The sequence below is a fragment of the Xenopus tropicalis genome, chromosome 1, assembly GCF_000004195.4.
Source record: "Xenopus tropicalis strain Nigerian chromosome 1, UCB_Xtro_10.0, whole genome shotgun sequence".
Classification (NCBI taxonomy): domain Eukaryota; kingdom Metazoa; phylum Chordata; class Amphibia; order Anura; family Pipidae; genus Xenopus; species Xenopus tropicalis.
Genome location: NC_030677.2, coordinates 84,435,583 through 84,459,493, shown reverse-complemented (window position 1 = coordinate 84,459,493; position 23,911 = coordinate 84,435,583). Strand labels below are relative to the sequence as shown.

Genomic DNA, 23,911 nt, shown 5'->3' with positions numbered 1-23,911 from the left:
GACTTCCCATACCAGTCAGTTGAACTGAAGAAGCTGCTCGGATGAGTAGTGAAACGTCTTCAATGATTACTAAACAAGTCCAGTTGCTTCAAATTTATTTATACTAGATATACCATGACCTGGATGAATGAAAATCTTCATAGACATATTAAATTTAATGGTTTCTTATAACAAGCCAAACACTCACCAAATTAGACTACAGGTCCAGGTGCTTATGCCCCGAACCTCTCGCTCTGTAGATATTCAGTCTTCATGTTAATGCAATTAATATACTACGTACAGTTGTAAACGGTTAGATATACACTCACCGCTTCCTCTCAGTGGCCCAGGTGCAATGCCCCAGACCTGAAGCAAGGGAAAATAGCCTATGATTATGTGTGGCAACACACGAAACGCGTCAGGTCTGGATCCTTGAATAAAGCTTTTTGAAGTTTTACAACCGCTGTCCTGGAGTCCGTTGAGTGCATGCCGGTGATGTTTCTACACCTGATATGAACAAATACTCAACAAAGAGGCTTAGGGGCCGATTCACTAAAGGGCGAAAAAACTAGTGTTATTTATAGCATGCGTTAAAAATATCGTCACTTCTTATATTTTTCAAGTAAATGATCGATTCACTAAAAGGACACTTGTCTGAATTAAGAAGTGATGTCATTGTCATAATTTATGTTGCAATGACAAATTTTTAAGCGATATTTAAACCATGCAATATATTTATGCGTTATTTCGTAGCACGTGATATTAGCACACGCTATTATGCACGTAGCAGTTACTTTCTGAAAATTACTGTTCTGAAAATTACTATTTTCCTGAAAACTGGAGGATGCATCACTCTAGGACGATCACATACTTGAAAAAATCTGACTGCAAACTCCATCTTGTCAGCACAGACAATCACCAGCTGCAGTTTTGTTTTGTAACGCCTACTCCTGGGAGGCGTTAAGTTTCACAGTAATTATCGCCACATTTTGTGCTTTTAACGCTTCAAATATGTCTGTAAATTATGCGTTAGTATTATTTCTATTCAATAATTACCTCAATGTGATGAAAATAACGCTTTGCGATAATCAGGTTTTTTGAACATGCGATATGCGAGTAGTAACGCATGCGAAATAACTTTGATGAATCTGTACTTAATTATCGAACACTTTTTAACGCATAAAACTATGCGTTAAGCGTTAACGACCTTTAGTGAATCGACCACTTCGTTTCCTTTTCAGTGACTGCAAGCAAGTATCACTCCAGGAGCAGAAAATGTTCTTACTTAAATTATGCAAGTCCCAGTTCTGTACTACATTAAAACCATGGGTTTCAGATATCCATAACTGGATAGTACCTTTATTTTTTTACATATATTTTTTTAGTTACATATTGTTGCGAAGTCTATTTTACCGAGTTTCATTTTATTTCTTTAATTTCAACCCAAATGCCTTCAGTCAACTTAGTACAATATCTAAGTGTAGGACATATTATTTGAATGTATGGGAGAAGATAACAATGTAATTTAGGTATATCAGCACCTTGTGACAGTTTATATGTCCCAGGCACCATGTATTAGTCTTTGGAAAGTGCTAAGGGGGTTTTTCAGCCCAATCAGCATCTTGTTAAAGTTGTACAGGCCCATGGGGTGGTAAATGCAGTCCTGGCCCAGTCCTCTGGCCGCACAGCTGCTTGCCAATAGCAACTGACCAGTTCCAATAAGGAGAAATAAGCATCTCGTTTCGAAGTGGCCAACAGCTCCTTGATCTGTGCCAGTGGGCTAACATCCCAGTGGGTGCAAGCATATAGCGGCTGATAGTCCACACAGAAGAAAAGGGACCCATCTTTCTTTTGGACCAGGACAATGGGGACTGCCCACGGGCTCTGACTTTCTCAGATAATACCCCCATCATGCATCTTGCACAACAAGCCCCTCACCTCCTTGTAAAATGCTGGAGGGATTTTTCTGTACCAATCTCTGATTGGGGGAGTCATTTCACTCTTGGTAGGGTAATCAGTGAAGTTATGATAGGGATAGGGTGATCAATGAAGCAATGATTACTGAGGTAAAGCCATAGTCCTCATCATCACAGATGTATACCCCCATCAAGTACTTGCAGGATGTTCATGCTAAGAATAACCAGGGCCCCCCAGATCTGGGCCTGCTTTACTACCACAACCCCCTTGCATGGCAGACACTGCCCAAACATTATAATGTCCATCCAGGTGATGGCCCTTACCTCAGCAGGTGTGTTGTTGACAGCTCTCAAGGCAAAGCCTGATACCTGCTGCTCTAGGTCCTGAAACCCTCCTTGCTCATAATGGCTTCCCCCATTGTTGCCCCTGTGACCACAGGTTCCTCTAGTTTAATGGCAAGTCCTTAGCAGTGGGGTCTGCTCCCAATCTGCCGCCATTGTCCTCTCGCCAGTGGGAGCTGGGTTGGGGTTACTGGGCAGAGGCTGGTCACTTCCTCCTGTATTGTTCAATGATCTCTCGTAGCTCCTTCACCTATCGGCAAGCTTGCAGGATGCTCCATCAACCATGGTCTCAAGCCAGGGGGCTGCTATTGTCGCAACTGAGATGGGTTCCAGGATGTTCACTTCTCCCTCTTGGCTACGCTCTATAGCCTCCCTAAGGATAACATGGAAGAGGATGCTATTGTCGACTTTCACTTCATCTCTTAGCATTGTCCATACTGTCATCTCCCGCAGACCTGGCACAGTTTGGTTGCGCAGAAGGCTCTGGCTCTTTAACCACAGGCACCCCTCGGCCATCCACAAACACCTTCCCTCTGCACTGGTGCAATGAACCTGGTGCGGAGACCTGTGACTATGGTAACTTCACCATATTATCCATCCTGGTGGGCCACATTCTCATCCAAGGTGTCTCCACTGGAGCAAGGACTTGCGACATCCATCCTGCCAACTACTCCAAATGTAAAGTTCTGAAATAATGGAAGATCCGATTGCTTAACCAGGTGGCAGTTTTTAGCTTTGCAGACTTTTTATAACCACAGTTTGCAATAATCACTCCAGAATATTCTGTCCCTCATACAGACTTCTGTCCCTAACTCTCACTCTGCCAAAATGACCACTGTATCACATTTCTATTTTAAACAACTTTATTACTTCACTGCCACCTAGTGGCCAAGCTAATTATGCTTTAACCATTAATGCTAACAATTATATTTTGTCTCCTTATAAAACCATTGGTTGTGTTTCTCAGCTCAGCAGCCCATTGCTCTGAAATTTTTCAGTAGATATCCAGACTCATATTAAAAGTAGTGATAGTGTAATTTAAATTTTTTTCACTTTAAACAAACAGTTCTTTTTTGACTCAACAGTTACATAAAATTATCTTTTACAGGTACCCGTTATTACAGATTTGAGAAATCCATTTCTGAAACCAAGGCATTGGGCTGCTTTAGAACAGACAATAAATGCAGCTTTGATAGACACAGAGCATCCACTCTCTTTGCAAAAGTTAATAGAGATCCATGCGTTTGATTATGCCCAAGCTATTCAAGATATATCTGGGCAAGCTTCTGGAGAGGCATCCCTAGAGACAATAATTAAAAAGGTAATGCTCAGTTTGTGCTTGAACAAATTCTGGTTGATCTATATTTTTTGATTTTTTGTGACTGATGCACATCTGTATTTCACAATTTCATTTAGTGGGCATACAACAAATGCATATGTCATGGACCCCAATTACTAATTGTGTATGCAGAATTGGATATGGATTTTTTAATTCTGCATTTGTACTTGTGTCCACTAAAGGAAATGATCAAACTGCCTCAGAAATATTGAATACTGAATATTGTATTTTGTCACTTGTCATGTCTCCTAATGTTTATTATGCTTTTTCTCAGGAGACCCCATTTGATGTAGAAACAGTTATGCAACTGATTTAAATTAATGTTTTCTAATGTAGGAATCAACTTTATCATCAAATAAATTGTTTTGCTCTAACTAGGATGCACTAAATATTAATTTAATTTTGTCTTGTTACTTTCCTTTCTTTGTGTTTCAGTAGTGTTAATAATAGTACACAATACATATGTTTCCTTTATAGGTTGAGGATTCATGGAAAGCCACTGAGTTCACTGCTATACCTCACAGGGATTCTAAAGATGTGTTCATACTTGGTGGAACAGATGATATTCAGGTGAGAATTACTTGGGATTTAGAGGAAGAACTATATGTATTTGTTTTTTTCTTCTGTCCACTTTGGGTGAAAATGCTGGAGTTCCTACAAAAAGGTATAAATTAGCAATACAGGGTTTATCACTGTATACTGTCACTTCTCTAACCTTTTTATGGTTTCTGTTAGAAGAACAGCAGAGTTACACTCATATGTGGATGTGGAACCTGTATATTTTATAAAATTCAATTAGGGAACACAGGGATGATGAAGTTACTTATTACTTGAAGATATTGCATAACATTGCTGATACGTCTTGCATCAATTAGCTGTAAGGGTGCCTGGTGGGCAGAAAATAGGCAAACAGTTGTGGAAGAGTGCAACAATTGGCAAACAGTTGTGGAACAGTGCAAAAACAGGCAAACAGTTGTAGAACAGTGCAAAAATAGGCAAGTGCAAAAATATCATTACAAAAAACGAACACAAGTTTTTTATTTCTTTTAGAGGAGTGTTATTGAGGATTAATTGCTACTGGTAATCACATTGGTGCAGTATGGCACCTATTTGTATAAGTTAGATTTCTGGTGTCTTCAGTCAGATTGTTTTAATCATTTGCTGTCCTTTTTCCTGTCTTTTTAGCCTCCAATTTATAATTCTTTTTGGTTAATTAGGGTGAATGACCCTGGAAGCCAAAAACCTATTTCTCTGTGTGGCTACAATGTTATTGTTTTTGTTACTATTCTGGATGCTGGTGTTAATTGTACTCATTGGTACTCAAATCTTAAAGAGGTAGTTCATCTTTCAATTAACTTTTAATATCATGTAGACATTGATATTCTGAGGCAATTATCATGTAGACATTGATATTCTGAGGCAATTTGCAATTGGCCCCTTAAATTTTTATTTCTTATGTTTTTTTCAGTTATTTAGCTTTTTGTTCTGGCCTTATTTACCCTAGCAACCAGGCAGTTGTTTAAACGAGAGATGGAAATATGAATAGTAGAAGGCGTGCTTAGAAAGATAAGTAATACAAAGTAACAATTATAATAAAAGTGTAGCCTCAGAGAGCAATAGCTTTTGGCTGCCGGGGTCAGTGACCCCTATTCGAAAGCTGGAAAGTGGCAGTAGAGAAAGGCAAATAATTAAAAAATGATTGCAAAGTTGCTAGTTGCTAGAAATAGGGCATTCTAAAACATACTACTAGTTAACTTAAACGTGAACCACCCCTTTAAACTTGAGAGCTGCTGAACAAAAAGCTAAATAATTGAAAAAAGAACCACTAAAAATAAAAAAATGAAGACACTATGAAAATTGTCTTTTGAACTGAATATAAAATCTCCCTAAAAGTTAATTCAAAGATTAACTACCCCATTTAGCACTGCATGCAACTAATCACCAGGGGCAAGGGGGGGGGGGGGGTAACAGTACTGAGTAATAACAATACTGTACTTTCTGTGTGGTAGAACTTAATCAACCTATTTAGTATTTTACAGTTTGCCATTTTGATCATCTGATAATCTCTAAAAAAAACTATGAAATCTAACCTTTTATCTCTTGTTTTCAGGTTCTTCTAGATGACAGCATAATCAATATATCGACAATTGCATCATCTCGCTATGTTGGACCAATCAAATCTCGTGTTGATGAGTGGCAGAGACAATTGTCCTTGTTTAATGAAACTTTAGTATGTATTCTAATTACTTAAAGTAACTCTAGTGCTAAAAACACACAGACACCCTTAAAATCACTAAGTCCTTACACCTTGTATGTAATATAAGTTGACGTCTGGTAAACATTACAAGTGTCAAAATCTACTGCATTTATTCACAGTTACTATTATTACAGGTATAAAACCCATTATCCAAAATGCTGGGGACCTGGGGTTTTCCGGATGATGGGTCTTTACGTAATTTGAATCTCCATACCTTAAGTTTATTAAAAAAAATTTAAACATTAAAACTCATTAAGCATGTTTTGCCTCTAATAAGGGTTCATTATATCTTAGTTCGGATCAAGTACAAGTTACTGTTTTTTTATTACAGAGGAAAAGGAAACCAGTTTTGAAAATCTGAATTATTTGATTAAAAAAGGAGTCCATTGGAAACAGCCTTCCTGTAATAATGAGCTTTCTGGATATCGGGTTTTCTAATAACAGATTTCATACCTGTATTACATATTTATAAAGTGCCAACAGATTCAACAGTGATGTAATGCATGTCTTACAACAAATCTGTATGCCTGTATGTTTGAAGCACTGTAATGATGCACCCCAGTCCCTCTGTCCCCTAACTTTGCTTGTTTACTTTGTTGTTATGATTACAAATGGGTGATTTCAGTCTTAAAATTTTTTCGCAGTCACACTTTACCAGATCAAATTTGTACTATTTACAGGATGAGTGGCTGACTTGCCAAAGAAACTGGCTGTATTTAGAAAGCATCTTCAGTGCTCCAGATATTCAAAGGCAGCTGCCAGCAGAAGCCAAGATGTTTTTACAAGTTGACAAATCCTGGAAGGAGATTATGAGGAAAGTAAACCGTTTACCCAATGCACTTCGAGCAGCTACTCAGCCTGGTATGTTTTTGCCCTTTTGCCTTAAAATGTTTATATGTGCCATATTCAAGGTAAACAGGGTCATTAGTACTAAACTTGTTGGTACAAACCAACTGTTAGTCCTTGTATCTTGTATCTTGTGATAAAAATATTAACAAAATAATGTTCTGTTATGGACAGGTCTTTTGGAATCCTTTCAGAATAACAATGCACTGCTTGATCAGATTCAGAAATGTCTTGAAGCTTATTTGGAATCCAAGAGAGCTGTCTTTCCAAGGTGTGAATATATTTTCTTTTTATTTTATATATTTATGTACTTTCAGCTACAGTGCTATGTTTTCAACTTTTCACAAAACAAGGGCATACTGATACAATGGATAAAGATCTTACTAGAAAGCATTCCACAGATTTCTGTCCAAGCTATGTGTCCTTATGTTAATTGGGCAAAAAAAAAAAAAAAATTTAAATGGCACAATTGAATAAGCAAGGGTTTGTGCTTGCAAAGCTGTATATATACTGTATATGACACAAGGTGCAGAAAAAGGGATAATACAGGTATCGGACCCCTTATCCGGAAACCCGTTATCCAGAAAGCTCCGAATTACGGAATGCCCGTCTCCCATAGACTCCATTTTAATCAAATAATTCAGAATTTTAAAACTGATTTCCTTTTTCTATGTAGAAATAAAATAGAACCTTGTAATTGATTCCAACTAAGATATAATTAATCCTTATTGGATGCAAAACAATCCTATTGGGTTTAATTAATGTTTTATTGATTTTTTAGTAGACTTAAGGTATTGAGATCCAAATTACGGAAAGACCCCTTATCCGGAATACCCTTGGTCCCGAGCATTCTGGATAATGGGTCCTATACCTGTATACTTATGCACCGGAAACAAGTGCAAAAGCATGCCCTCTTTTACACAGCACTTGCATCCTGGGCATTGCTGCAGAGTGCAGTCGTGCCAGCACTGTACTTAACATCTGCCATGTGCAGGGGGTTCAGAGTGCATAAAAACATGGTTTAGTTTTAGAGTGGCCCTGTGATGTGTTTTATATGGAATTAGCATGAATGTCTGACTATCAACAACAATTTAAGGCATCCTTGCCATAAATAGAACAGAAAGTAACACAGTATATCAAGAACTTTTACTGAGGACATTGTCTAGTCAATGGGTCACCTTTCACTCTGGTGGCCTTACGGACATTCCAGACCTTACAGAGTTCCTGCCAGTCAGTGTAACCTAAAATGGGAAGCTATGATTTTTGAAATGTGGGAGGAAAACCACACAACCACAGGAAAAACATAAATATTTATCAACTAAATCAAACTCAAGACTACAGCACTTCAGGATATTAATGTTAGTCACTGTGCCACAGAATAGTTCTCTATGTCTTTTTACACAGATTTTACTTTCTATCAAATGATGAGCTTCTAGAAATTTTGGCTCAGACACGAAATCCACAGGCTGTTCAGCCTCATCTAAGAAAATGCTTTGACTCAATTGCAAAACTGGAGTTTGCAGTTTCACCAGGGGAAGGAGAACAGGAAGTAGTCTTTACAAATGACATCCTTGCGATGCTGTCTCCTGAAGGTGAAAAGGTATTCCAACTCTGTATTCATTTGACCCCTTATTATAGCAAACTTAAGAGTCATGAAATTTGCATGTTAAAAAATTTAACTGAGTTTAAAATTTACTTTATGTCCTTTGTTGAGCTACCAAACAAATTTCTTGTAAAAAATTAAATAGCGCCATTGCGACATGCTTATATGTAATGTGTATTTCTTAAACTTGTTTTTACTAGGTGAATCTGGGCAAAGGGCTTAAAGCAAGAGGTAATGTAGAAGACTGGCTTGGCAAAGTAGAAGAAGCAATGTTCGCGTCACTAAGAAGGCTAAGCAAGGCTGCTATTGCTGATTACCAGAATAAAACCAGAGTAGAATGGGTAGTTGCTGGGCATCCATCTCAGGTAAACCATTTGATCTACATCAGCTATTTATATGAAGTAAATTCTTACAAAATAAGAAAATATATTTATGAAATAATTTATTACACATGAAACATACACAGTACTTGTATTTATTCTTTTTAATTGCTTTTAATTATCTTCCACCCACTAGAGCATTTAACCAGCTGTTACACAAATTGTAAAAGGGAACTATGTCCATTGTTCATATACTATTTTCATAACCAGAAGTTTATTATGATATGCCAGCTAGACAACTTGTGAAACCATACAGTTGACAATACATATATTTAGCTTAAAAAACATCAAGGGAACAGTGTAGCATTATTCCTCAAAATTAATCAGTGTCACTATGATATATAATATGCAATATGCATTCTTTGTTCTGGAGTAGAGACATTTGACAAAATATGGCCATATAAGAGCAATGGCATTTGGTATGTTTTGCTAATAGAGGAACGGAGCAGGAGAAGGCATTTTTCGGCATTTACACGATTCAAAAGTTTTACTGCCAGAGATTCACATTGACACCAATGAAAAAACGCTTTGTCGGCTGTACTAGAGGAGATAAGATGCAGGCCACAAAAAATACCATGATTCATTACCAAAGTTTTTCCAGCACTTGCATTTTTATTGTCATATGGTTACTGGAAACCTTCATCACATGCCCCCAGAAGCAGAAAGATTAAGGGGCATATTTATAAACACTGGAGACAAACATCACCGGTGATGTTGCCGATAGCAACCAATCAGAATTTAGATTTGAAGAGTCATCTACAAGTTAGAAAGCAAATGTAGTAACCCCCTTAAAAATAAATGACACTCACACGCACATGCATAAAAAAAATTAGACATGTGCATGAAATGCTATATCAAACATTTATGGACATAAAAATTACCATTCAGAGCTTGCTTTTAAAATGGTTTGTTTTTTTAGGTTGTACTGACAATATCCCAGCTTATGTGGTGCAGAGATCTCAGTCATTGCCTTGAGGGGGAGTGTGAAGACAACTTGCATTCTTTGGCAGAATTTGAAAAAGTGAATTTTGAGGTACATTTTATTCTCATATTCTGTATTGATAAGGAACATTTTAAATTAAAACTAATTTTTGGTGGAAATAATGTATGTTGTTTAAGTCTGAGGAAATCTTTTGCATACTTATGTATTTAATATTGTGATTAACTTTATTGTAGTATTATATGAGAAAGGGCAGATATATTAAAATGTGAGTTTAGAGCTTAATACATACAAACTCCCCCATGTTCTATTCCTATAAGATTTTTAAAAGCATATTTATCAAATGGTAAAATATAAGGATATTATAAGTCATTCTTAAAAATGTGAATTATTTGATTAATATTGATTCTATGAAAGATGGCCTTGCCGTAATTTGGAGATTTCTGGATAATAAATCCCATACCTGTAATGCACAGAAATTACATAACTAAGCATAGATTATAAGGATATAATTTACAGGATATTGTATTATACAAGTAAATTCACATTAGGCTAATTACATGAAATTATCATCACATTAAAAATACAGGTTATAATTTTGCATCAGTGTACCCATATCAACCAGTCACCAATTAGATATAATCAGTTAGAAAACCAAAAGCTAATTCCTGACTGATTGTTTCTGCAAAAGAGCAACTTTTCAACAGTATTGGTAAATAAGTGAGTGTTTAAAAGAATACAAACTATGAGCTGCTGTTTCTTGCCTATGCTGTCAAAAAATTTGTGCATGGTTTGACTTTACTTTGGGCCATACCTTGTTGAAACCTCCTATCCTGACACATTATTCTTCTTCCAACACAAAAATATCAAGAACAATGCTGTAATTTCCCTTGTGAAGACATGTACGTCACTGCCACACTGTAACTTCTTTGCTAGCCAAGTAGATTTTGTGTCTTTGTCGGGGAAAGGGTTAACAACATGAGGTTTTTTATTGGACCTGTATTTCATTCAGCTATGTGAGTTACTGGTGACCTTAAGCAAATAACTTTGTCTCCTGTGACTCAAGTCCCAAAATTAAATTATAAACTGCAAAATTATATTGTAATTGTGTATTTTACTTTCATCAACAGAGACTAAATGCTTTAGCTGGACTGGTCCGAGGCCATCTTCCAACACTACACAGAAATATCATCACGGCTCTCATTACAATTGATGTACATGCAAGAGATATTGTTAGTGATCTTGTAAAAGACAAGGTAATGTCCCAGTATAGATAAATGTGTTTACTGAAAAACATAGTTCTGGATTCTTGTTACGCAGGCTATACAAGTTGGTAGCTTATTGGCTCATATATGCATCTGACTGGTGCTTGGTGAGATATCAGTTTTTAAACACTGGAAAATCCTATTTAGTTATGATTCATCCAATCACCCTTGTGGTGGTAAAATCAGACGAAGATCTGGTTGGTTGTCAATTTTACTAAACAAGCAGATTTGTCAATATATGGCCAGCATTAGGTTTGCAGTATTAATGCACTGAATACAATTAATACATTTTATATTAACATTATTTACATCACTTAGTTTTGTTCTGACTACAGATATGTCAAATTTTGTTTTGATATCATGGGGCTCAAATGAGGCTCCAGTATTCATTTAAATAGAAAAGGGGTAATAATAAACTATTGATGAAGAAGAATGGTGGGATGTCATGAGCCACCTGAGCTAAATATCTAGATAAAGTTTGCTCTGTCTGTAAGGAACTAAAATAGGTTTTTTTTGCGCTCACTTTCCATTTACAGCTTGTCAATCCCATATGTTTTTAATAACTGCATAGCTTTCCAACAAACTACTGGTACTCAATTTTGGTGGGAAAATTCAAGGTTGATTGGCCAAATTGGTGATTTTATGGGGCCATATGTGTACAGAAAGGCCCCCACTTCCTGTGCTTCCCTGATAAGTGCCCTGACTCTTAGACCCAAGGGCTGATCCCAAAAATTAATGCTATTTTACTATCCACATATATGGACATAACACATTAATATCTGTCTGATTGTAATACTTTAATTTCAGTACAGGAGAATGTTGGTTTTCAATATGTCATATATATATATACACACAAATATACTGTTAATATTACTTTTACAATACTGTCTCTCATTTAGGTTGACAGCATTGAGAGTTTTGAATGGCAACGGCAACTACGATATTATTGGGATCTTGATCTTGACAACTGTGTGGCTCGTATGGCATTATCTCAGTACACTTATGCTTATGAGTACCTTGGTGCATGTCCTCGACTGGTTATAACCCCACTGACTGTAAGAGACTTAAAATTGTGTTTATTTAAAATATTTAATGAATATATAGCCTTTTTTTACATCCCTTAAATCTAAATAAAAATTAAAATAAAAATATTTATATTTCCACATTAAATTTCATCTTCCACTTACCCAGATTGGTCTAGATCCTGCTGCAAGGATGCCACATCCTGGATGGAATTGATTTGTGTCATCTGCTAACACTGACACAGTACTTATAAAACCCTCCCCTAAGTCATTAATGAACAAGTTACACAAAAGTGGACCCAGTACAGAACCCCGAGGGACCCCACTGAGAACCTTACTCCAAGTAGAAAGTGTATCATTAACAAACACCCTCTGTAACCGATCCTTTAGGCAGTTTCCTATTCATGTACAAACTACGTCAATAAGACCAATAGGCTGGGATCGTACTTTGCTCATATAGTTTCTTCCTGAGTTTGTATTGGAAGGCAGAGAGATATTTACATGTTTTGGTTAAGGGCTATTTAATCTAAATTTAAAATATGTGTAGTTTCGATTTATAGCTCAATGAACACACAAAAGAGAGCTTCTTTACATTTTTGTTTTTGTAATTTTTTTGAATGTGTGTTGTTAGGTTGCAACACACATTCAAGCAATCTTCCTAGAAAACAGCAACAAAACACCATTCCTTTTGAAAACTAGATAGTGGTGTATAGATAGTGTATAGAACATATATGGTAACTAATATGAAAGCTCTAACTGCTATGTAAGCACTGCTTGTAAATAGGACATAGTTACCTTTTATAATTATGCTCTGCTGAACCCTTCATATGCGAAGAAATATTTTAATTTTAGAGATAGGTTAATCCTACATTTTTTCTAAAAACAAAGTTTAAAGTCACACTATACCTTCTTTCAGGATCGATGCTATTTATGCCTAATGGGAGCTTTGCAGTTAGATCTTGGTGGAGCCCCTGCAGGACCAGCAGGCACTGGGAAAACAGAGACTACTAAAGACCTTGCTAAAGCACTTGCAATCCAGTGTGTGGTGTTCAACTGTTCTGATGGGTTGGATTACAAGGTATGAAGGATACCATCTTTTGACTGTTAGGCTGACGAAGTACTATTAATCTATATTAAAACACTCAATTGTGTTAAAGGGAATGCAGGTTAGATATTTCAGTGTCCATTGCAAAAATATACACAGGCATCCACTTATGCACAGGCTGGCAATAGCACTTGCACAATAGGTGCAAGACCACCGAAACACAAATGACTGCATAGTAAGTTCTGTGAGCCTTATGTCAGCCTTATTAGTATTGCACTGATAAGTGAACAGGTTAATATGGCAAATCTGATAATATTTCAATTTTAAAACACAGCCATGATACAGTAAATGATTGCAGTAAAAATCTTGTGATATGCTGCTGTTTAAAAGCTGCTTTCTTTTTATAGTTTATGACATTTATGGGACAGCAGTAGACAGGGCAAGACTTAGGGGCACATTTACAAACCCACGAACGGGCCGAATGCGTCCGATTGCGTTTTTTTCGTAATGATCAGTAATTTTGCGAAACGTCGCGCCTTTTAAGTTTTAACGCTACGAAAAAGGCGCGACTTTGCGCGCAAGTGTTAACGCTACGAAAAAATCGCGACTTTGCGCAACTTTCGTAATGGCTACGAAAAACTCGCGTTTTTACGCAAAAATCGTAAAGATGCCGAAAAAATCGCAAAAAATACGAAAAAGACGCAAAATGTTCGTTTCTAATCGGAATTTTTCCAATTCGGATTCGAAATCGTGTCTTAGTAAATCAGCCCCTAAATATTTACTGTTAAAGTTTTTCTGCTCTTTATGTTGTAATAGAGAGTCCTGTGCAAGTCAAAATTTAAAAAGCATACTGCCCAATAGTCCTCCTATTGTTTAGTAAAAACGCCACACTTTTGGCTCACCTAATCAAATATTTACTCAGTTACACTTACTTCACATTTTCTAGAACAGGCAGCCATCTCTAAAAAGGTATTCTCCCTTCCTTTCCCTCCTTGCTTCATACTGTGCATGTGTTTCATTCCCTCCCTCCCCCTCCCCTTTGCCAGATCCGCTTCTGATTGGCTGGTGGGCATGTGTAGCTCAGAACAGGAGACAGGATCAAGTTACACACATGCTCAGAGAATAGGAAGGCTGCTGCTGGCAGCCTACAGGAAGGACAGAGAGATTTCAGTGATGTCACTGTAGTCTTTACACTGCTGTAGGCTGCCAGCACCATATCTCAGAGAAGCAAGCAGGGATCTGGGAATTTAGATATGCACTTAAAAAGAATGCCTTTACATTTAATTTATATTAACCTTTCATTGTCCTTTAAAAAAGAAAAAATGTACCTGGTTGATTTTTACTTTTTAACAGAACATAGGATATTTTGTGAAAAGAACATAATTTGTGAATGGTTTGGCTACCAATCCATCATGAACAGAGTGTACCAATCTTTTAATACACATGTAAAATGCTGTACTGTAAGAAAAAGCACTGCTAATGTGATGGCACGAGTAAGTGCACTGCAAACAAAAAGCACTACTAAACCTTAACATTTTATGTAAATGGACAGACATATGAAACATACAGAAAAATCTAACCAACTCAAATTACCTCTTTGCTGAAAGGTAAACTAAATAATGCAAACAATAATAATAATCTGCAAAATGTTTTAATATTTTTTCTCTACAGATGATGGGTCGTTTCTTCAGTGGCTTGGCTCAGTCTGGAGCATGGTGTTGCTTTGATGAATTTAACAGAATTGACATTGAAGTTCTATCAGTAATTGCCCAACAACTCATTACCATAAGAAATGCCAAAGCTTCAAAGGTAACTGTTAAATTTCTACATATAAAAAGAATTTGATTCTGAAATTATTGTTATTATATTGTTGCTCAGCTTTAAATCTATTTCTATTTTTAAAAGGCTGTAGAAATGTAAATTGGACATCTAGAATTAGATTTACACAGACGTGGTCATATTTTTCTTCCAACAGAATATAGGCAAATACACTGACATTGCAATGGAGAATTACATCCCTTCTAGTAAGACAATGTCTTATAACGTTTTAACATGTAAGGCTCCTGTCTTCCTTCCTCAATGCTGCACCAAAATATTGTGCATGCCATACACTGTATGCACAGAATACATAATAATACACTATTTTAATAGAAGGAATGTAATTCCCCATTGAAATGTCAGTGTGCTTGCCTCTGTTCTATTGCATGTGGGCTTTTTGCACAGTGGACTTTCAGTGGCCTGTAGCACCCCACAACAAGTGGAGCAGAGTTACAAGTCAGTGAGTACGGATAAGTTAGTTTTGAAAGGTCATATTCTTCTTCATTTTCTTCTGCCAGCTGGTTTTCTAATTTCACTGACTGCTGACACCAACCTTCAGTTATTTAAATTTTTTTTAATTCCATACACACATACAGAAGAAAGTTGCAAGTATATGCAATTCAAGATTTATTATAGAAAAAGTGACAATTCAAATAATGTATGTTGTTCACATTTTTTTTGCAATTCAAGTTCTGCTTTCAAAAATCTTGAATCATAAGTCTCCACGTTTTTGTTGTTATTACCAATACCTGTTGAGTGATATGCTTTTACTTCTTATATATCTATGGTCCAATAGAGATATCTATATCAAAGTGATATATATATTATATTAAAGGAGACATATTGGATGAATGGGAAAAACGCTAATTTTGTAGGCAATTATGAATAATATACGGTGCTGGTTTCCCTTTGGGCTAAACATTAACCCTATCTGTAACAATGGCCCCTTTATTGGAGCTCCCTATAGATCCTATCACTTCTCCGTCCGAGTTTGAAATGAGGGGTGGGCGTGTCCTAACGGTCCCTGCCAGAAGCACAGTAAGAAGGGGAGAGCCAATCACAGCCCTGCACTCAGACAAGCACAGACAGGCTTCAGTTCCCTATCAGGTCAGCCTAGCTGCTGATTGGTTCCTATCCTACAGTGCAGGGTACGGAGGGCCGCCGGCTCCCCAGCTCATCCAGAGAATTCAGCCAGCAGGAAGTGGAACAGATGGGCGGGGCTAGTGGGGGTTTTGTGGAATTTCTCAATAAATCAGTCAGAAACACAACTTTTTTAAGCACAATCCTTCTATATCTAGAGGAGTATAATTCACTGGTACATTCTTAATTTTTATAGGATATGTCTCCTTTAACTGGCAATGTAGTATGCTAGCAGTGAGGCAGTCACCAATATAATTTATTATTAGTTTAAATTACATTTAAAAGTATGCAGAAAGTATAAATGCAGGCTGCTTTCTCTCTCATTCATTAATTTTATATAATTATAATATAATCCTTTAGCTTTCCAGGTTTATGTTTGAAGGGCGTGAAATTAAGTTGGTTATGACCTGTGCAGCGTTTATCACAATGAATCCTGGCTATGCTGGAAGAACAGAATTACCAGACAATCTTAAAGCACTCTTCAGGCCATTTTCAATGATGGTGCCAAATTATGCTTTAATTGCAGAAGTAAGTTTAAAGCGACCATCAGAAGAATGTATGGTTCAAATGTATGATTATTATTCCAAACTAGTATTTCTGTGGTACAGGTATCGGACCCCTTATCCGGAAACCCATTATCCAGAAAGCTCCGAATTACGGAATGCCCGTCTCCCATTGACTCCATTTTAATCAAATAATTCAGAATTTTAAAACTGATTTCCTATTTCTATGTAGAAATAAAACAGAACCTTGTAATTGATTCCAACTAAGATATAATTAATCCTTATTGGATGCAAAACAATCCTATTGGGTTTAATTAATGTTTTATTGATTTTTTATTAGACTTAAGGTATTGAGATCCAAATTACGGAAAGACCCCTTATCCGGAATACCCTTGGTCCCGAGAATTCTGGATAATGGGTCCTATACCTGTACTAGTTCTGTGGTAATAGTTAATTTGTTTCAGTTTGGGTTTGGTTTGCACTGCAATTTAATATTCACTTATTTTGTTTTAGGTGATCTTGTATTCTGAAGGCTTTGAATCTAGCAAAGTTCTTGCCAGGAAGATGACACAAATGTATAAACTCTGCAGTGAGCAACTTTCACAACAGGATCATTATGATTTTGGCATGAGAGCTGTAAAATCAGTTTTAGTCATGGCTGGGTAAGAAATTATGTATTGTAATTTATTTTACCCATTGATGGACATTGTGAAAACAAAATGTATGTATATATAGTAAATACTGTACCCCCTACTGTAAAATATAAGGATATTATAATTCAGTGTAGAATTCAATTACCATATCCACTGAGTGCTTTTAGTACAGGTCATGGAATGCTGAGCTGACCTCTAATATTCTAATATTTCCCAACAGGGGGTAAATTATTTCTTACAATACACAATTTTCAGTGAGTCATGTGACAGAAATTACATAACAACACAGATTATAAGTATGTAGTTTACAGGATATTCATAGCTCTTGTGTATTATGTACATATAAATAACCCTCTTTGTGTGCTATATAACTTGCCAGTGAAATAAGGGACTGATTTAATGTAAAATAGTAAAAATATTATTTATTAACCCAAAGAACCTACATTTATTAAAAAAATTGTTTTGTTTTTTTTAAATCCCTCCGACAAAAGGCAATTGAAGAAGTTACAAATAATTTAATACATTGTAAATATAATTTACAGTACTTCAAGAATGTAGGGGTATATATATTTCCTCTAAAAATTTTTTTAGACATTTTAGAAAATTTAGAATTTTAGAAGGAGTGTTTGCTCTTACTTTATCTCAGTGTTTTTTTACAAAATCCATTATTCATCTAAAATTATATTAAAAAAAAGTTTTGAATAAGATCTTAGGAGAAAATGGCTAACCTTGACGAGAACTGAAAATAGTGTATATGATAGGTAGGATATATTAATAATCTCATACAGTGTTGCTGGTGTATTTGTGAGGGGAACATCTAAAAAGTTTCTCCATTATTTGCTGAGCAAATAATGCATTAATATAAAGCATCATTGCAACAAACACTTGGAAGGCAATATATATTGAGTTGCTGTATAAATAGCTTAAATAATATGTAGCCCCCCCACTCTAAAGCATACTGTAAATATTGGACATTGCAAAAACTACTAGAATACATACTGATATATTTAATTTTATATTTTGGTGAATTTAATTTTTGTGTTTTACTTCTAAAGATCACTGAAACGAGAGAATCCTAATTTAAATGAGGATGTGGTTTTAATTCGTGCCTTACGTGACTCAAATTTGCCAAAGTTCTTAACAGATGATGCAGAGTTATTCAGGTATGGAAATATTAATCTTTAAGATAAAAATCCCACTTCCTCTGTCCCCCTGATTGCTTTTTTTCTTCATAGATGCAAAGATCTGTTTTATAATATATTACTCAAGGCAAAATCCAGCAATAAACTTTATAGTCTTCATCTCCCAGCTCCTAGTTCCTAGAATCCTCCAACAGTGTTTAGTTATTGAAGGATTAGGATTTTGTTTTAGCTACATCAGGAGAGCTGCATATTGGACATGCTTTATCCACTTACTGACTGTGGTACCATGATCTTCTTTTGTCTTTTTTTGTCCTTATTGGTCCTTAAAGTTTTATAATTCCATTTTTTCCATATATATTATGTGATATATATTGAGACTTTCTCTGCTATTTTTCACCTTTACCTTTACTATGAAAATAGTGGAAAAGTTATATGTAAAGTATATGTTGCAACAAGTGGTCAACCTGCACTGTAAATAACCATTATAGTGCCACAACACAGCACCATTATAGGCCCAGCACTGGAGAGTGGTAAACTGAAGGAAAGACAGGCAGAATGCAAGGAAAAAGTCCAAGTCTAGGCATAACAAGACTTGCCTATCTGCTAGTTGAGGCAAAGTTCAAGACTGTTGTTACATTGCCTCCTAGTGTTTACTGGTGTTAAGCTGATAGACAACAAATATATGTCATACAATATAAGCATATAGTCAATATTATGTCAATAGACATATTACCCATTACAAAGAAAAATATTTGTCTAACATGAGTGTTTGTTTCTGTTTTGGCCTGTTACTGATTTCTTTCTCTTTTACTAGCGGTATTATATCTGACCTCTTCCCTGGAGTACACATTCCTGAACATGACTATGGAACTTTGCAGTCCACTATCATAAATGCAATGATAAATCGTGGTCTTCAGCCAGTGCCCAGCATGGTAGATAAAGTCATACAGTTGTTTGAAACAATGATTGTGAGACATGGTGTCATGCTGGTTGGACCTACTGGTGGTGGAAAAACTACAGTTTACCAAATCTTGGCAGATGCCCTTGGAACTTTATTTAAAGCGGGGGAAACTCACCCTTTCTACCAGCTCGTTAAAACATATATACTAAACCCCAAGTCAATAACAATGGGGGAATTATATGGAGAAGTAAACAACTTAACTTTGGAGTGGAAAGATGGATTAATGGCATTGAGTGTCCGAGCAGCTGTAAATGATACTTCAAAAGACCATAAATGGATCATATGCGATGGGCCGGTTGATGCACTATGGATTGAAAATATGAACACTGTTTTGGATGATAACAAAATGCTTTGTTTGGCTAACAGTGAGAGGATAAAATTTACACCCCAAATACACATGGTGTTTGAGGTAAAGTTCTTAAAAAATATGCCTTGTATAAAAACCAGTCATTATATATTAAAATATAAATTGAATTTATAATTTTACATATTAGGTCCAAGATCTCAAAGTAGCATCACCTGCTACAGTAAGCCGATGTGGAATGGTTTACATTGATTCTGAAGAACTAAAATGGATGCCATATGTTCAAACCTGGATATCTGGTCTGTCTGCAAAAGTAAGTGTATGCATTGCAGTACAGAATGATATGTTGTATTACTGAGTTTATGTAACTCAACTGACAACAGAATTAGATGAATTGTACAATTGATTATAGACATGGTTCTGTGTTCTCATTTCCCCCTATACATGCCAGCTTTACGGTAAAATCCTGCAGTCTTTATTTGTCAAAAAAGGTTCTGACACTGTATGATTAACCAATGCCCTGTACGGCTACATATACCTTGCAAAGATTTAAATTCTGAATTAAATATAGACACAGTCAAAATGTAACTTAATGTTACAGTTTCATTGAGTAGTGGAACAGCATTTGTAGTTCTAGGTAGAACTGATTTAGTTGTGAGGATAATGAAAACTTCCATAGTGCTTAGAAGAATGTGAAAACAGATGCACTCCAGCTGAGCAAACAGTAATATTATGTTTGAGCAGGCTTTCTGAAAACTGTTAACGAAAAGGTATTAAACATACTCATTTTCTCTGGGTTGAGACCTACCTCCACATTTTCATTGGTTGAATCCTGCCCCTCTAATTGCATACATTCTGAATGCTGGCAAAAGTACTATTAATAAATACATGTAAAATGCAAATGTTTTAAAAATGTCATGCTTCTTTACTTTCCTCCTCAAAACTCAAGACAAAGGGAAAATGATACACATGACATATTAATTAAAAGTAAACTAGTAGCAAAAACTTGTACTTGCGATCTGTAAGTTCCGATATCTTGTATTGAAACGATCATTTGCGAATGGCGATCCGATAGTCACAAAATTTTCGTATCCCAATGATTGTAACGGCGCAAAACGGTTTCTGACTTTGACACTTCAATGCATGATGTGGGAAGCTTTCCAAAGGACTCAATGGCACTCTGCAGGCAGCTCCAACCTGGCCAAAAGAAAGTCACGATACTGAAGCTTTAATGAAATCCGAAACTTTCATACTCGTTGTGACAAATACGATTTTATCACACAAATTGTTGCGCAAAGTACGAAAAAGTTGCACAAATTGATAAAAATATCGTAGAAAATATGCACAGTTCTAAAACTTAGAAAAAATACAAATTTTTTTGTATTCGGACTCAATCGTACATTGATAAATGAGCTCTATAATGTAGTTTATTTAGTTCCTGTTATTTATATAGCTCTTTATGGAGATTATACATCATACACATCAGTCCCTGCCCAAGAGGAGCTTACAATCTAAGGTCCCTATTACATTCATTTACACGCCATGGTTAATTTAGTCAGAAGCCAATTAACCTACCTGAATGCTTTTTTTTGGCTTGTGGGAGTACTCGGTGGAAACCCACGCAGTTACAGGGAGTACATGGGAATAATGCATGGATAGCATTATTATTTTGGATAGTTTTATTTTTTCTTTTTTAATTTATGGGAGTTTAAACATTTCTACCTTTACAGATGAAAATGTAAATGACAGTGGCCAAATTATCACAGAAAGTTTTACTTTGCATTAAAATCCCTGTTGTTTCAAGATACAAAATTAGGAGTAGTGTATGGTCCCTCATAACTAATCAAGCAAATGTATGATCATATGAATGTATAATAGTCACCAATGCCACTGTTATTATGTAAAAATATAAAAGACAAGAATATCAAGAATGATACTCTATATTGAGTCACATAAAGCATATGAAGCATAAATGTAAATACTCATAACAATTTTTATTTTATTTTAACAGGTTAATGATATCCTCAAGGAATATGTACTGGCTTTGTTTGATCGCTATGTAGAAGATGGGCTCAAATTTGTAAATAAAAAATGTGTTCAAGCTATTTCTCAAGTGGATATCAGTAAAGTAACTACTCTTTGCTGTTTATTGGAATCCTTGTTGCTTGGAAAAGGAGGGCCTGATTTACAAATGGTAATTTCCAGTCAATAATACCATATTAATAGCTACAGTTGTATTTACAGTATCAGTAGCTAGTGATAAAAATAATAAATAAAATTTCTGGCAATCTATCAGACTGAATTTTTAATATACTTCCCCATTGTATTTATAATAAATATACATTTTGTTTAGTTCCTTAAATTTTAAATCAAATGTATGAGATTATAAACTAAAGTACAACGAAAATATGTTTACTGGAATAAAGTTTACCACTGGGTTTTAACTTTTTGGTGCAGTTTAAACTGTACAAAAATGCACAGGGAGAGAGGCATTTGCTTATTTGTAAAGCAAAAGGAAGTACCTCTATTTAATTAACCCATTCTCTTTATGTTCAGGATCCCTCCAGACTGAATTCGATTGTCTGCCAAACTTTTGTTTTTTGTTATCTTTGGTCTGTGGGTGGAAACCTAACAGAAAATTATTGGGATGCATTTGACACATTTGTAAGACAGCAATTTGAAGATAACCCAGAAGCCAAGGTAGGAAAATGGCAATGTTTGTCCTTGTTACTTTAAGAGATTTAAAATATATATTTATTTGAAATACAGAATAACACTCAATTACTTTGTATTCCGAAATCAAATGTATTAATGCAAAGTTGTTGCTCTCTTTGCTGTTTTTAATGGCTACTCTTTTGGGAAGGCTTTGGTGAACTTACATTCATATTTAAGAAGTTGGGTACTAATGTCAGGGCCGGGCCAAGGTATTTTGGCACCCTAGGCAAGGGCTTCAATCAGCACCCCCCCTTCCTGATTCCCCCCATGTACCTGTGCCAGGCTGCCAGCAGCCATTTTATTGCCCCATGTACCTGTGCCAGCAGCCATTATATTGCCCCCATGTACCGGTTCCAGCGGCCATCATAAAGCCACTATGTACCTGAGCCAGCAGCCATTACATTGCCCCATGTATTTGTGCCAACAGCCATTGCCACCATGTTCCTGTGTCAGTGGCCACCATATTGCACCCCCATCTGTACTTGTGCCAGCAGCAGCCAATCCCTCATATTGCCCCCAAGCTGTACCTGTGCCAGAAGCCATCATATTGCCCCCAAGCTGTACCTGTGCCAGAAGCCATCATATTGCCCCCAAGCCCCCAATCTGTACCTGTGCCAGAAGCCATCATATTGCCCCCAATCTGTACCTGTGCCAGCAGCCATCATATTGCCCCAAGCCCCCAATCTGTACCTGTGCCAGCAGCAATCATATTGCCCCCAATCTGTACGTGTGCCAGCAGCCATCATATTGCCCCAAGCCCCCAATCTGTACCTGTGCCAGCAGCCATCATATTGCCCCCAGGCCCACAATCTGTACCTGTGCCAGCAGCCATCATATTGCCCCCAAGCCCACAGTCTGTACCTGTGCCAGCAGCCATCATATTGCCCACAGTCTGTACCTGTGCCAGCAGCCATCATATTGCCCCCAAGCCCACAGTCTGTACCTGTGCCAGCAGCAATCATATTGCCCCCAAGCCCACAGTCTGTACCTGTGCCAGCAGCAGCCATCATATTGCCCAAAGCCCACAGTCTGTACCTGTGCCAGCAGCCATCATATTGCCCCCAAGCCCACAGTCTGTACCTGTGCCAGCAGCAATCATATTGCTCCCAAGCCCCAATCTGTACCTGTGCCAGCAGCAATCATATTGCCCCCAAGCCCCAATCTGTATCAGTGCCAGCAGCAATCATATTGCCCCCAAGCCCACAGTCTGTACCTGTGCCAGCAGCCATCATATTGCCCCCAAGCCCACAGTCTGTACCTGTGCCAGCAGCAATCATATTGCCCCCAAGCCCCAATCTGTACCTGTGCCAGCAGCAATCATATTGCCCCTAAGCCCACAGTCTGTACCTGTGCCAGCAGCCATCATATTGCTCCCAAGCCCGCAGTCTGTACCTGTGCCAGCAGCCATCATATTGCCCCCAAGCCCACAGTCTGTACCTGTGCCAGAAGCCATCATATTGCCCCCAAGCCCACAGTCTGTAATTGTGCCAGCAGCCATCATATTGTCCCCAAGCCCACAGTCTGTACCTGTGCCAGCAGCCATCATATTGCCCCCAAGCCCACAGTCTGTACCTGTGCCAGCAGCCATCATATTGCCCCCAAGCCCACAGTCTGTACCTGTGCCAGCAGCCATCATATTGCCCACAGTCTGTACCTGTGCCAGCAGCCATCATATTGCCCCCAAGCCCACAGTCTGTACCTGTGCCAGCAGCCATCATATTGCCCCCAAGCCCCAATCTGT

The 23,911-nt window shown here is 37.0% G+C and overlaps 1 protein-coding gene across 3 annotated transcripts in view; it reads left to right on the top strand.

The window, feature by feature from the left end:
* Positions 1 to 23,911, top strand: part of dnah6 (dynein, axonemal, heavy chain 6) — a 158,292-nt gene that overhangs the window by 49,001 nt on the left and 85,380 nt on the right. For all 3 annotated transcript variants that reach the window (XM_031903411.1, XM_031903410.1, XM_031903413.1), the window contains 19 exons: positions 3,346 to 3,558; positions 4,054 to 4,146; positions 5,687 to 5,806; positions 6,514 to 6,694; positions 6,854 to 6,950; positions 8,084 to 8,279; positions 8,483 to 8,647; positions 9,582 to 9,695; positions 10,733 to 10,858; positions 11,767 to 11,922; positions 12,806 to 12,967; positions 14,606 to 14,743; positions 16,253 to 16,420; positions 16,909 to 17,057; positions 18,104 to 18,211; positions 19,005 to 19,560; positions 19,646 to 19,768; positions 21,467 to 21,649; positions 22,012 to 22,155. In XM_031903411.1, coding sequence (XP_031759271.1) covers positions 3,346 to 3,558; positions 4,054 to 4,146; positions 5,687 to 5,806; positions 6,514 to 6,694; positions 6,854 to 6,950; positions 8,084 to 8,279; positions 8,483 to 8,647; positions 9,582 to 9,695; positions 10,733 to 10,858; positions 11,767 to 11,922; positions 12,806 to 12,967; positions 14,606 to 14,743; positions 16,253 to 16,420; positions 16,909 to 17,057; positions 18,104 to 18,211; positions 19,005 to 19,560; positions 19,646 to 19,768; positions 21,467 to 21,649; positions 22,012 to 22,155 — 3,192 coding nt within the window. The remainder of the gene's footprint in view (positions 1 to 3,345; positions 3,559 to 4,053; positions 4,147 to 5,686; positions 5,807 to 6,513; positions 6,695 to 6,853; positions 6,951 to 8,083; positions 8,280 to 8,482; positions 8,648 to 9,581; positions 9,696 to 10,732; positions 10,859 to 11,766; positions 11,923 to 12,805; positions 12,968 to 14,605; positions 14,744 to 16,252; positions 16,421 to 16,908; positions 17,058 to 18,103; positions 18,212 to 19,004; positions 19,561 to 19,645; positions 19,769 to 21,466; positions 21,650 to 22,011; positions 22,156 to 23,911) is intronic.